This window comes from Nomascus leucogenys, chromosome 7b (assembly GCF_006542625.1).
Source record: "Nomascus leucogenys isolate Asia chromosome 7b, Asia_NLE_v1, whole genome shotgun sequence".
Classification (NCBI taxonomy): domain Eukaryota; kingdom Metazoa; phylum Chordata; class Mammalia; order Primates; family Hylobatidae; genus Nomascus; species Nomascus leucogenys.
In genome coordinates this window covers 79,426,451-79,441,597 of record NC_044387.1, presented here as the reverse complement: position 1 = coordinate 79,441,597, position 15,147 = coordinate 79,426,451, and the positions used below count along the sequence as shown (strand labels likewise).

Sequence of the window (15,147 nt, the reverse complement as noted above, 5' to 3'; positions counted from 1 at the left end):
ACAAATTCCAGCATTTTTTTCCTATTCCATCCCATATATTCTCTGAATAGTCAAATTAGGTACTAACCCAGCTGTGCCCAGAGAGGATTATATGGATGTGTTTTGGCCAGCATGTTCACTGAGTGGGAGGTACGTTTCTCTGAGAAGGCTTTAATGGGAGGGTGATCCACAGGCATGACAGTTGGGACCCAGGCCAGGTGGTAGGTTAACACTGCAGTCAGTAAGGCAGCAAAAAACCTTGGAGAAATGGAAAAAGATACAACCAACTTAGTCAATACAGAAAGAGGCACATCCTATGCAGTACACACATTGGCTATGGGATTTGCATACAAGTCTCCAGGGAGTTGAAGCTTACTGGTTTTTATTGATCTGTTCTATCAGAAGCGTAAACTCCTTGAGAAAGCGCTGGCAGAGCTGGTTTTTTTCCAAAGTGCCGGACATCATAGTAAGCCATACAGGTTCAGCTATCCTTGGAACAGAATATAAGTTCCAGATAGTTCCTCTATAGAACAGAAAGAGAGGGAAACACAAAAGTGTCAGAAATACTATTTTGGATAATCTTGGTGCAAAAGAATAAAGGAGAAAACAACTTGAATCTATGTAGTCCTTAAAAGATTCAAGCTCCACACATAACAGGGGTTGCAGACTATGGCCCACGGGCCAAATCTGACTGCCACCTTTTTTTGTAAATGAAAAGTTTTACTGGGTCATAGCCATGCTCATTCATTTACTTACTTATTGTCTATGGCTGCTTCTGTGGGACAACGGCTAAGTTGAGTTGCTACTACAAAGACTCTACAGAAACTGAAAGTACAGAACTAGAAAGCCTCACTTTCAGCTTCTTGACCTTTGAAAAATGGACACCTCATTAAAGTAGGACTCAGATTCTCACCCGGGCGTGGTGGCTCATACCTGTAATCCCAGCACTTTGGGAGGCCAAGGTGATGGATTACAAGGTCAAGAAATAGAGAACATTCTGGCCAACATGGTGAAACCCCGTCTCCACTAAAAATACAACAATTAGCTGGGCGTGGTAGCGGGCGCCTGTAAACCCAGCTACTCGGGAGCCTGAGGCAGGAAAATCGCTTGAACCCAGGAGGCGAAGGTTGCAGCGAGCCAAGATCACAACACTGCACTCCAGCCTGGTGACAGAGCGAGACTCAGTCTAAAAAAAAAAAAAAAAAAAAAGGTAGGACCCAGATTCTCAAGCGCAAGCCAATGAGTGTCCAGTCTGACCACAGCAGAGCAACAGGCAAATCTCCAGTGCTTTCCAAAAACTATGGAAGGTTTACTAATCATCAGATTGCCATCAAAGAGCACAACTTTATGTCATTCTCAAATATATGACTTAACTCTTAGCGATCACCAGATAATGAATAACATGTTACTTGAGTACTTTACATAACCCACAGTAAAAAAAAGGCTTGTGATTTTGCTCCAGGTAGCATTACAGAGTTCATCAGCATATACTTTAAACATCATAAAAGTGTTCTAACATTCAAAGGATTATAATTTTTTTTTTATCCTTCCGCTATGGACTAACAGTTTGACTCATTCGCTCATGACTGCTTTGGAGTGGGATTCCATTCCCCGTCAAGAAAGTGGCTCTAAATGGTGCAACAATCCCAACTCAGCATGATCAGAGAGGATCCCACCTGCTACTCAACACAATTTACCTTTCCATGCAGATACTAGGAGCGAGGACTCTAGACACCAGTTTCCAGAGGACACTGGGTATAAACTAGGACTGTCCTGGCAAACTGGAATGTATGTCTCCCCGACATGCATAACCTCTCCATCTGTGCTTTGAATAAGCATCCCTGAACTTAAGTTTCCACATCTGTAAAATGGGGTTAGTAGTGCTTAGGGCTTTTGTGAGGCTGACATAAGATAATGAATAGACTGGTGAGAGATACCTGAACGTTAGTTTTCCCCATTCATCCTGTTAAAAACAATCCTATCAGGGACTGTCGGTTGAGCAGTAGTGAGGATTACCCAGTGGTAAATTATTTAAATTTTTTGCTTCATTTGTTCTGTTTCCATCTTGAAGGGCGGAACCACAAAAGTGAGGAATAACTGCCAGGCCCCCAATTCTTCCAAGTCACAGTTTATCTTTATCCATGGCTGCTCATAAATATCTCCTGTTGGATTTGCCAAACTTTGCCACTTTACCTGAATTCTCCCAGAGCTTCCATCAAACGGCTGACATAAAACTGGACTCGGAGACTTGATTCTGCTATTTTCCTACAGGAGATCATAGCCTTTATTGAAGAGAAAGCAAGCCAAATTACTGAGAAGAAATTTTATAACATCTACTGGGCTGTATTAATAAAAAATATGTAATCAGTTAACAACACTCAAGGTAATAATGCCTTCAGTTATGAAAAAGCAGTCATTTCCTTCCCTAAGGTAATCCAGTATCTGGTAACTAACATCAACATGCCTAAGAATTTATCACTGCTATGGGTGATTTAACTTCCTTAGGAAAGACATCTGATATATAGGCAAAGAAATTCTGCCATCTTCAAAGCCCCATGATCACTTCTCTATTTGACTTTGGATTACATCCTTATTACCTTTTCAATTGCACTCTTCAGCCTGTTCATGTGAGATTCAAACAGGGGAAAATGAGAAAAGAAGAAGTCCTGGAAATTCCTTTGTGCTTCTTCTTTCTCACATAGGGAAAAGATGATGCTTATGGCAATTTTCTTCCTCCTAACCATAGCTGGATTAGAACTACAGGTTTCTTCAGCCAAGCTGAATGTCTCATCAGTTGACCTGGAGGGAAATATAAGTTTGAAAAGTTGCCATGCATCAATGAGTCACACTGAAGGTCAACTGTAATGACTGGGGATGACACCCAGAACATTCAGTCGTAACTAAGAGTATATCTGCCTTTAGTTCATTCTCTTCTATAATTCCCTGGCATGAAGATGAGAACATCAGCTTGCTTGCCACACAGTATTATTCTAACATGGAAAGAAACTCAAATGAAACCTACAAGTAATTTAAATTTCCCGTTGTTACTCTTGTCCTTTTCCTTTGGATCATTTTATGTCAAATTGATATTTAGGAAGGAATGTAGAATATCGGTTTACCCAAAACATAGTCAGATACCAATAGATAAGATGTCAAAAGAGGAATGATACTATGTGGTATTCTATTGAACAAGAGTAACACATTTGAACATGTACTGGTACTTCCAGGATTACTTTCCCAAGGGCTATTAAAACTACTAGAACAAGTAACTCTTCTAAATGCTCAGATTAAGCCATGTGATTAAGCTCTCTGAAAATCCTCCAAGCAGAAACACTTACCTCTCTTCTGCTACAGTAAAATTTTCAAAAAACCTGATTCTTTTGAGAGACTCGGCTTCTATGATGACAGCCACGAAGCCCAAAACTTCTAAATATATATTTAATTTGTCTTGTGGGGTAAGCCTCACAACAATGGCCTAATCATGTCTCTTACTTAACTACTGTGAAAAGCCAGTGTAGCTTCCAAATAGCTACTAACAGCAAGAGTACAAATAAAACATTTTTTTCCTACAAAAACACCAACACAAAGGACCTAACACTGCAAATGAGAGCCCTAGACTGGCAATACATTTTCTCTTTCTAACTCCATCATCTAGTCTCATATCTCTGCCAAATATGGAAAGGAACTGCTTCCTCCATTTTCTTTACTATAAATTACAACATAACAATTACTCATGCTGGGCAGAATATGAGAATTAGCCTTCTGCCCCTGGTCTTCAACTTATTCACTTAGGGCCCTACTCATAGCCTGTGTGATTTCAAATAAACCCAGATTTTATTATTAAACATACATATGCCAAAAGTGTTATGGTCAGGAAAGCTATTTAATTAATTAATTAATTTTGGGGGGACAGGGTCTCACTCTGTCACCCATGCTGGGGTGCAGTGGTGTGATCATGGCTCATTGCAGCCTCAATTTCCCAGGCTCAAGCAATCCTCCTACCTAGCCTCCCAAGTAGCTGGGATCACAGGCACACGCCACCATGCCCGGATACATTTTTTTTTTTTTTTTTTTGGTAGAGATGGCGTCTCCCTATGTTGTCCAAGCTGGTCTCGAACTCCTGGGCTCAAGTTCTTCCACTTCAGTGTCCCAAAGTGCTGGGATTACAGCCGTGAGCCACTGCACCTGGCTATTTTATTTTTAAAGGAAAGGAGATAGACATCTTATTCTAACCCTCATTATATGTTACTGTTTCCCTTAACTTCAAGCAAGATCCTGGAGATGTAGGTATGGTTGGTAAATCAGTAAAAGGTTTTTACTCCAGATGTGTCACCGATGGCACATGGTGCTGTTATAAATGCTACACATTACAATAAATCATCAATTGCTTTCTCTGGGAAATCCCTAGATTCTAATCATCAGAGAAAATTCTTGAGGTTTCCTTAGAACTTCACACAATTTCATACAATGTTCTCTCTTCTTTACCAAGGTACTGGTACTAAAGCCTTGTTTTCTTGCACTACAGTAGTTGATTTCTGTTCTGTATAGGAAATTCTTCTGAGTTTATATTACAATAAAGCTTGCTTGCAATCCTTTCCTCTTTGTCTGTCATCTTACATTTCCCTTCTTTTTCAGAAGTAAAATGACTGTATCAGTCCACTTATCTTTAGGCCAGCTTGACCTTTAATAATCAAATTGTAATAAACACTGAACCCAATACAGTTTCTCATCATCATCTCCACCGTATAAACAATAGCCAATGCTCTCATCAGTTTTAACATAGGAGAGAGTGCCACCTGCTGAAATTTCTGAAAAATTTCCATAGCTATAATAGAGTGGAGAACTTAACTTGCTTCGCTATATCCCTCCACTGAATTCTAAATCAACTGAGTTTCATTCTGTAGTCTTGCATCAACCATGCAACGTGGAATAAATCAGGTCATGTAGTATCTTACTTATAATTTAAAAATTATTCTACAAAAAAATGATGTTTAAGAACGTTTTCAAAAATTTAAGTGTGTGCCCCAGTACTTCATCAGTACTTTATCTCCATGTCATCAGAGAAGGTACAGAGGCTGTACTGCAAATGTGGAAACTGAGGCAGAGTTCTGCCTCAACTTTCCTTGGGAACAGAAAGGTTCTTGGTAATAATGCTGGAGTTAGAACCCAGGATTCCTATCTTCTAGTCTAGACTCAAGACTTGGATACTGGCAATGACCAGGGATTCTGACCCCATGCCTAATCTGTCTGCTGGTACTCATGCTAGTCAATGCATCATGCCATGCAGAGCACTGAGGGAAGGAGCTGGAAGCAGTCTGATCAGCCGACAGCCCTGAGAGTCAAGGAAAGCTGCAGCTACACACAATTTTTTTCCTAATAAAGAAATCAAATAGAATTTTGTTAACACTTATGGATAAGCATTTATGTACATTGTTAAGTACTTCAAGATCATAAATAATTAAAGCAAAAATGGCTATTTAAGTACATCTCAATAATCTATCATTGATATCAGAACTCCTTAGTCTAATTGTTATTTATGTCAGTTTTGAACTTATACTGAATCGATGTATTACATTGGACTATATGAAATTAATGTTTTGTAGGTCAAAGAACATCCCATCAGCAACTTTATAAAGTTGGTCCAATTTAATAATTCAAATCAAAAGGCTTCCTGGGACATTATACCTTGCTCTTTAGGGTTTCAATTGCCTCGGTAAGTGACGGAATCCCTGAGGTTAGCTGTTAAATGCCCAAGCCCCATTCCCCATCCAGTAATCAAAGCCTACCACCTGGCACAGCAGGGGCCCCTGAGGTCAGTGTGGAGCCAACTGTTAAGAATTGTGAATACTGAAAACATTCATTCAATTTTATAGAATACAGTGTTGCCTGATTCTAACAAAAAACAGAAACTGTGACTATCATCCCTGCTACCTTTAACTCTCTTAGGAAGGACATTTTTAATTACCATGAATTTTCTGTCAAAGCCAGAAGCAATCATAACGTTTGGTACCCACTGTTCTCCTGTCTCTAGCATAAAAAACTAATTTTCCCAACCACATACCTGCCAAAAGGGAGAGATCAACTACAAATCCTTTAAATGAAGGGATCTTAGGCCGGGCGCGTTGGCTCACGCCTGGAATCCCAGCACTTTGGGAGGCCGAGGCGGGAGGATCACAAGGTCAAGAGATCGAGACCATCCTGGCCAACATGGTGAAACCCCGTCGCTACTAAAAATACAAAAATTGGCTGGGTGTGGTGGCACACACCTGTAATCCCAGGTACTCAGGAGGCTGAGGCAGGGGAACTGCTTGAACCCAGGAAGCAGAGATTGCAGGGAGCTGAGATTGCACCATTGCACTCCAGCCTGGCGACAGAGCGAGATTCCCGCCTCCAAAAAAAAAAAAAAAAAAAAGAAAAAAAAGAAGGGCTCTTCACAGGCACAGTAGTCAATTCAAAACGTCTGCTACACTCATGTTCTTGGTGTTCAGCAGTACTCTATTAAGGGCTGGCTGCATGGGCATGCGACCCCACACACACAGGGTCCCCCCTCTCACAAGGGCCCCAGGCTTCATTTAATGTTCTGCGATTACCATTTTGAATTTTAAATAATTTTATCTTTGGACTTTTGTGCTGTAAGTGAAGTCTAATGGGACAATGAAGCATGTGTTGGGATGAAGTCTAATGAGACAATGACGCTCAGAAAAGGATACCCCAAAGTATGACACTTTGGTATGCTGAGTACTTTGAACTGAAGGACAGGGGCTCAGAAGCAAGACCTCGCTTTTCTGACCTTATCCTGCCCTTCCTTCTCCTATTCCTCTTTCTCCCCAAAGGCATAGAAACTAAGACTCCTGTTCCCCAAGGTAAATAAAAAAACATGAGCCTCTTTTTTCCCCAAAGCTAACTGTAAAATCTATTATAGAAATACTATTCTAACTTCCTCCCACCTTTGTAAGTGCTGGTCACAAATGATTTCTCTGACCTACCTTGCCTGAAAACAGATCATAAGACCCTCCCATTTCGGAGGGGTCTTACCCTCTACCTGGGAGGAAGGAAAGCTATACAGAGAGGTCAAAAAGAATTCTGACAAGACAGGTCCCGCTGGGTTTTCCTGCTTAAGTCTATTACCATTAGATCATATTCCTTTGTCCAATCACATTTCTACATGGCAGTCCCTTCTGTGTTGAACTTAAGCATAAAAATACAGTTTTCCTTGGGTCCCTCAATCTTCATGTCTGAAGGCTCCATGTCATGTGAAACTTTGACTAAATAAAATTGTTATGTTTCTCTCTTGTTAACCTGTATTTGTTATAGGAGTGTCAGCCATGACCCTTATGATGGGGAGGGCACAGATGAACTCAGAACCCAGGGCTTGCAGCCCAGACACCAAGCAACTGGCCTGGCAGTCAGGCACATACCCATAAGCCTGGGGCAGGCCATGGTGTCACAAGACTCCAAAGCAGCACTGCCGGGTCTTGGACCCACACTAATGGCTGTGACTGTGGTGACAGCAGAAGCTGCAGTAGCCATGGTTGTGGGAGATAGGGGAGAGGAGAGAGGAGGGACTCTGGGAGCTCCAGGAACCAGGGTGGGAGGCCAGTTTACCCATCAGTCACAGGAGCCTGTCCCTATAAAGTCTGCACAGATATTTAACTCTATGACCTGAGCTCCAGGACAGTAAACTATCACAAAGTAAAAGCCTATATGGGGACATTGCAATAAAGAATATCAGGGAGTAATTATAATTCTGCAGAGAGTTTAGTCTCTGTTTTTGAAAACTGCTGCAACACTGCAAAGTAAATATTCATAGGCATAGAAATAGAAATTGAATGTAAAGATTGTTATACTGGACAAAAAAATACAGTTTTCATATGAAGCTTCAGATGAACAAATTATTAAAGAGGAAGGCTATTTTAAAGTTAATTTTTCCTTGTAATTGAGGACACAGTGATAGAATGCATAAACAGGCATTTTGAATTATATATAACTCATGAGAACATTTTTAGTTTCTTGTAAGATCTCCACAAGTTACAGGAAATGTCAGAAGAAATATTAAAATAAGCTTGTATAAATTTACATCTAAAATTAAATTCAGACTTACTCGAAATGGATTTGTGTGAAGAATTAAATCTTTTAAAAAGCTGTTTAACAAGAATCATCTGATCCAGATGTACTAAAATTTACATCTTTAAAGTTTATCAAAAATTTATCCAAAACCATCACTCTGAGCAAACTATCGCGAGGACAGAAAACCAAACACCGCATGTTCTCACTCATAGGTGGGAACTGAACAATGAGAACACCTGGACACAGGGTGGGGAACATCACACACTGGCGCCTGTCGTGGGGTAGGGGGAGGGGGGAGGGATAGCATTAGGAGATATACCTAATGTAAATGACAAGTTAACGGGTGCAGCACCCCAACATGGCACATGTATACATATGTAACAAACCTGCACGTTGTGCACATGTACCCTAAAACTTAAAGTATAATAATAAAAAAATTTATCCAAATGTCATCATAGTCCATAAAGCTATGTAACACTGCATCAGCAGAAAGATCCTTCTCCAAGTAAAAAATTATCAAAAATTATTTGCCACCTTGCATTTGCCAGGAGTGACTATCATTTTCAGTTATATTCATTGAAAGCCAAGTTGCTAAAACTATAAACTTTGATGACAAATGTATTTGCAGAAAAGGCTTACAACACAAGATATCACATAATGATATTATAATATAAAATTATGACATCAAAAATATTATGTTTGCAATTTATAAGTTTATATTATTATTCATCTGTCACTATCATCTCTATTATATCTTACATATAAAGTATTCTTAAAGAAAAACTTTTTTCCTTTTTAGTCCCTTTAATAACACTTTTCTTGTTTTTTGGGTAAGAGGCACCACATTTTTATTTTGCACTGGCCCATAAATTAGGTAGCCAGCCTTGACCATATTCACAACCTTTCTGAATGTAAGATACTTATTTTAGGTGTAAGTTCACTAGAGATTCACTAGCTCCCAATGCCAGATCTCAATTCAAATTAGTTTTGAAGAATTTTGAAGGAGTTGAGAAACATTATTTCAACTTTGGATTTAAACCTGAAGGGATAAAAAAACATTTTCAGAAAACAGATGTTGAAAGAGGATGGTTTCCAAGACCCATCTCTTCCAATCACAGAAGCTGTCATAATGACAGTGAGGGTGGTGGCGGTGCCGTCTCCTGACAGTTGCAGTAATGGTAATGACAATGACAGCAATCATAATAGTAAATAATTCACACTGGCCACATTTCATTGCCCATATCCTATGTTTTGGCTAAACACCAGACTTGCTTTATCTCATTTAACCCTCCCAGCCACACTCCGAAGCTGTGCTAGTATTATTATCATATTGCAGATGATGATGCAACACTCAGAATCCAGGTTAACTTATTCTATCAGACATCTAGTGAGTGACAGAGCTAGGACTTGTGTTCACACAAAATTCCAAGCTTTTAATCATTTCATTCAAAGTCCACCAACCAAAAAGCAGCTTCTTGATGGGTGACAAAGCTATAATTTTTTCTTTCCAGCTAGCTCCCTAGGATTGTGAAAGGAACAGAAGTGAGGCAAGCAACCTGACATGTGCTGCTCACACACCCTGACCCCTCAGCTTCTCAGCTTGTCCCTATAGTGCCATCTCTTCCAGGAAGGGCTCCCTAATTCCCCCCATGACCATCACTGTATTTTCTCCATCCTGAGTCTTATGGCACTTTATGTCTCCCTATGATACTTATCATGTAACATCTTTATACCATTATTTATGTGTGTACCATCTCGTAAACTATTCAAGTACAGGCACATAGCTGAACTGTCTTATACCTTCACAGATCTTTACATATGTTGAGTACTAGTCAATTTACTAAATCAGTTAATTGATATGTGAATTTGTATAGGTACACATAAAAATTCCCCTTCAAGTATTTGGATTGCAGGAAGAACAAGTTGGAAGCTATGAATGTAACATCAAATGTACATTTTGCACACAAAACCAAATGAAATGAAGACAGAAAATACCTAGATGCCATCTCTATTTAAAATCATGTTCATATCTGTTTAGCTTAAGAATTACATTTTACAAAGAGAATATATCACAAACCCTTGACTTCATATATTTTTGAATACCACACTGGTACCACTGTAGCCAAGGAAGAGACTGATCCACCCTTCATAACTTATACAAGCTACATCTGGAAGGGACTCAATTTAAAGAGAGCACACCATTTTAAATGAACACCCAATCTAGCTCAACATGATACAACTACCCAGATACTTCCCAGTGTCTTCCAAAGGAGGAGATTTTAAAATTTCAGCTTTTATTTATTCTTCCCTTTAGAACTTCTAATCTGTAAACTTGCAGGCTAAGCTGAAGCTAATAAAAAATTTTGGTTCTTTTTCCACTGACAATAGGCACGAACAGCTGCCCTGCCAGTTTCATCAAGCTGCCTACACTCGTACTTTTCTCAGCAAGAGGAAACTTGCAACTCACCTTCTTGGAATGATGCCATTTTCCAAACTTGTTGTCTGACTTCGAAGCCAGCGGCGCTGGTAACTGCTGGAAGAAGATGTAGAGGAGCTTGGAGATGGGAAAGGTGTGATCAAAAGACTGCTTAGTGAGGCTGTAGGAAGAATTCAGAATTTGAAAGTTGAGGTCAATTAGTCCTCATGTAGCTACATAATGCACAACATTAAGAATGTATTTAATACCACTGAACTCTACATTTATTATGTATTTAATATCACTAAACTGTACATTTTGCCATTAAAAAATGACAAAACCCACAATTACCTTTGCACCAACCTAATAAAATGGTTGAGATGGTAAATTTTATATTATATGTATTTTAATACAATCCAAAAATTGGAAAAAAATATCTATGCCAAGTAATCTAAAATTTCAGGTTCTACCAGTCATATCCAGCAGGGGGAGACTATAATTTCTCTCTTCCTAAGATTTCTGAACAGCAAAGAAAACATCCTTTAAAAAGGAAAACAAATTAAAGGAAATAAGAGTCACAGATGTAGCAAGTGCATAAATTAGCAGGCCCATATTACAAATGCAAAATAATCATTACTCAGACTGTAGATTGCAGATTTCTACTAAAATGGTCCACACAACATAACTATATTGCCACCTGGTAACTAATGCCATACACAATGCTTACTTTACATATATTTCCTCCTGAGTACTCCTTCACTCTATACTTTGAGATAAAATTAGGCAAATAAGTTTTTTCCCCACCTAGTATCCTGTCTCCCAAACTTCATCTCCATATATACAATACTTATCCTCCTTCCCTCCAGCCCCCACTGCTACTGTTGTCTGTGAAAAAGAAACCTCTACTCTCCAATATGCTTTCTGCTTGGATTACTTATTTGCCTCTGAACCTTTCTCTGCTTCCTCCTGCTACATATTAGATGCCTACACCTGTGTCTCAGGAAGTATGAGCTGACAGTGCCATCCCAGACTTTTCTAACAGGCAGGGAGGAGGGACTAGTCCCTCTCAGATAGGCAAAGGGTTTCTTTCAAGTCAAGCTGCTTGATGAACATCTACTGGTTTGAAAGAATGGAAGAAAACAGACTTGCCAGGCGCGGTGGCTCATGCCTGTAATCCCAGCACTTTGGGAGGCCGAGGCAGGTGGATCACGAGGTCAGGATATCGAGACCATCCTGGCTAACACGGTGAAACCCCATCTCTACTAAAAATACAAAAAGTTAGCCGGGCGAGGTGGCGGGTGCCTGTAGTCCCAGCTACTCAGGAGGCTGAGGCAGGAGAATGGTGTGAACCTGGGAGGCGGAGCTTGCAGTGAGCCGAGATGTGCCACTGCACTCCAGGCTGGGTGACGAGACTCCGTCTCCAAAAAAAAAAAGAAAAGAAAACAGACTTGGGCTTTTACTTCCCTAAGGCTAAGGAATTAGACATTGAAATGTCACTCAGTCCAGTGGAAAATAAAATAGGGTGCTACAGATGGCCAGTCAACATTTTCTGAAACAAATCACAGGGCAAAGGAAATTGATTTTGGTAAACACAGTATACTATGCTCATGAATATCACTTGATAAAGCAGTGTCTCCACATGAACTATTACATTTATACTTTTGTAGACAAACGTAAATAACCTGACTCCCCGACCTGAGCTCTTAAATACTACAGGAGTTACTTTGCTATCAACTAATAAGAAATGCCAGGTGTGCTAGGCAACTGGGGTAAGTGGTGAACAAGTCTAATAGTATCAATGAACATGACGACTCAAGTTTCTTTCCAAAGCAGAGGTCTTTGAGATGCTTTTCCTTTTATCTAGCTGATATTCACAGAAAATTTGTTTGGTGGGTCTTAATCATCTTTGTATCCATTGTACCCATAACAATGCCTTGACCACAGTAAGCAATTAGCAAATGCTTCCTGAACGTATGGCACTTTTTTTTTTTTACCCAAACTGTTACATGTGGCTGGCCCCAGTAAGCTGACCTGGTTGCCATCTTGAGACCAGACTTAAACCCCCAAAACCAAATCCACATTTCAAGTATCAGTGAACAGGTAATTTTCCTGAGAATTTTGAAGGGAGTTAGAAGAGAGCTTTTCCTTGGAGTCACACAAAATTACTTAATAAAACATCCCAATTAGATGTTTCTGTCCTGCCCCCTAGTTCCCAAAGTCCCCTACAGAATCTAGAAGTCCCCTCTCACATCTCTAGGGTCCTGCCTCTCTCCTTGCCTTATGCTGAGCAAATCAACTTCTGGCAGGCAGAGGACAAGGTTGACAGATGGTACTTGTTGGATAAATACTTTTCTCCTGTCACAGTATTAGGGCTCAGAAAATGGTACCCCAAAATACGGTGCCCTGGCATCCTGAGCACTTTGAACCAAAGGACACTGGAAGGCCTCAGAAGTCAAGTCTGTCTCAGATCTTCTCCTGGCCTTCTTTCTCCTGCTCCCCCTCCTCCCTGCAAGGCAAACCACAGAAACTAAAATTCCTCTTCATTAAGACGAGTCATAGAAACTAGATCCCTTTTTCCCCCAAAGCCAGCCATGAAACCTAGAAATATTATTCTAACATTCCCTTGCCTTTCTATGTAAGAGCTAGCTATAAAGAAATTCTTAGGCCTACTTCATCTGAAAGTAGATCGTAAGACCCTTAATTCCAGAAGGGGTCCAGTCCTATACCTGACAGGAAGAAACGCCACACAGAGAGATCAAGAAGAATCAGGATGGGCCCTTGCTAGGTGGGTTTTCCCCTTTTGGTCTGTGACTATAAGATCAACCCCCTTTGGTCTCTGACTATAAGATCAACCCCCTTTTGTCCAATCACAAGTCTACCTGGCTACCCACTCCATCAAATCTAAGTATAAAAAGGGACAGTTTTCCCTTGGGTCTTTGGGTATCTCTGAAGACTCCCATGCCATATAAAATTTTGATGCATTCTTCAGTATGACAATTGCATTTTTCAACTCCAGAATTTCTGCTTGATTCTTTTTAATTATTTCCATTTCTTCATTAAATATATCTGATAGGATTCTGAATTCCTTCTGTGTTCTCTTGAATTTTGAGTTTCCTCAACACAGCTACTTTGAATTCTCTGTCTGAAAGGTCACATATCTCTGTCTTTCCAGGACTGGCCCCTGGTGCTGTATTTGGTCCATTTGGTGAGGTAACGTGATCCTGGATGGTCTTTATGCTTGTGGATGTCAGTCAGTGTCTGGGCATTGAAAAGTTAGGTATTGATTGTAGTCTTTACAATCTGGGCTTGTCTGTACCCACCCTTCTTGGGCAGGCTTTCCAAGTATTTGAAGGGACTTGGGTATTGTGATCTAAGTTTTTGGTCACTGCAGCTGTATCTGACCAAGCCAACTGACGCTGTGCTCCCCTTGGCTGATCTTGGATAAGATCTAGAAGAATTCTCTGGATTACCAGGCAAAGACTCTTGTTCGCTTCCCTTACTTTGTCCCAAACAAATGGAGTCTCTCTTTCTCTCTCTGCTGAGCTGCCTAGAGCTGGAGGAGGGGTGAAACAAACATCCCTGTGACCACCACCAGAGACTGCATTGGGTCAGACCTGAAGCCAGCACAGCACTGGGTGTTGCCCAAGGCCGGCTGCAACTACTACCTGGTTACCGCCTATGTTTGCTCATAGGGCTCTAAAATCAGCAGGTGGTGAAGCCAGCCAGGCTTGTGTCCTTCCCTCAAAGGTGGCAAGTTCCCCCTGGTGGGTCCAGAGATGCTGTCTGTGAGCCAATGCCTGGAGTCAGAAACCTTACGAATCTACCTGGTGCTCTGTTCTGCTGCAGCTGGGCTGGCACCCAAGCCACAAGACAAAGTCGTTCCAACTCTTCCCTCCCCTGTCCCCAGGCAGAGGAGTCTCTCTCCATGTCCACCACCACCACAGGCCCACAGTGGGTACTGCCAGCCTATAGCGATGTTCACTTAATGCCCAAGGGCTCTTCAGTCAGCTTATGGTAAATGCTGCCAGGCCTGGGACTCACCCTTAGGGCAGTGGGCTCCCATCTGGCCCAGGGCAGGCCCACAGATGCTGTCCAAGAGTCAACGTCTGGAACTGAGGACCCTAAGCGCCTGCTTGGTGCTCTACCCCACTGTGGCCAAGCTGGTACCACTTTTCTCAAGCATAAGGGGCCTCTCCTCAAAGCCACCACAGCAGTGACTGTGCTAGGTCACATCATGCCTCAGAGTCTCACCCAGGGCCTTAAGTCAGCAGGTGATGAATCCTGCCAGTACTGGGTCCTTCCCTTCAAGGCAGTGGGTTCCTTTGTGCCCAGGCTGTGTCTGAAAATGTTGTCTGGGAGCTAGGGCCTAGAATAAGCACCTCATGACATTGCCCAGTGCTCTATCCTACTGTGTCTGAGCTGGTATCCAAGTTGCAAGACAAAGTCTTCTTTACTGTTCCCTCTCCTCTCCAAGTGGAAGAAAGCTACGAACTACACTGCCTGGGGTTGGGAGATTGGTGGCACAAGCACTCCCTTAGCTGCCCTGGCTGGTGTATCACTAAGCTGTGTGCACCCCAAGTCCACTGGCTCTGAGCCCAGCACAGCATCAGAACTGGCCGAGGAGTTGCAGTCCTTGTGGTCTAGACAGCCTTTCAAGTTTATTTATTTAGGACCCCAGAGCACTT

At 41.3% G+C, this 15,147-nt stretch overlaps 1 protein-coding gene across 5 annotated transcripts in view; it reads right to left on the bottom strand.

The window, feature by feature from the left end:
- FNIP2 (folliculin interacting protein 2) overlaps window positions 1-15,147 on the bottom strand; it is a 135,932-nt gene that overhangs the window by 42,056 nt on the left and 78,729 nt on the right. For all 5 annotated transcript variants that reach the window (XM_012508242.2, XM_003257911.3, XM_030816274.1 and 2 more), the window contains 5 exons: window positions 10,514-10,643; window positions 2,577-2,778; window positions 2,173-2,261; window positions 356-502; window positions 68-237 (listed from right to left, as the gene is read on the bottom strand). In XM_012508242.2, coding sequence (XP_012363696.2) covers window positions 68-237; window positions 356-502; window positions 2,173-2,261; window positions 2,577-2,778; window positions 10,514-10,643 — 738 coding nt within the window. The remainder of the gene's footprint in view (window positions 1-67; window positions 238-355; window positions 503-2,172; window positions 2,262-2,576; window positions 2,779-10,513; window positions 10,644-15,147) is intronic.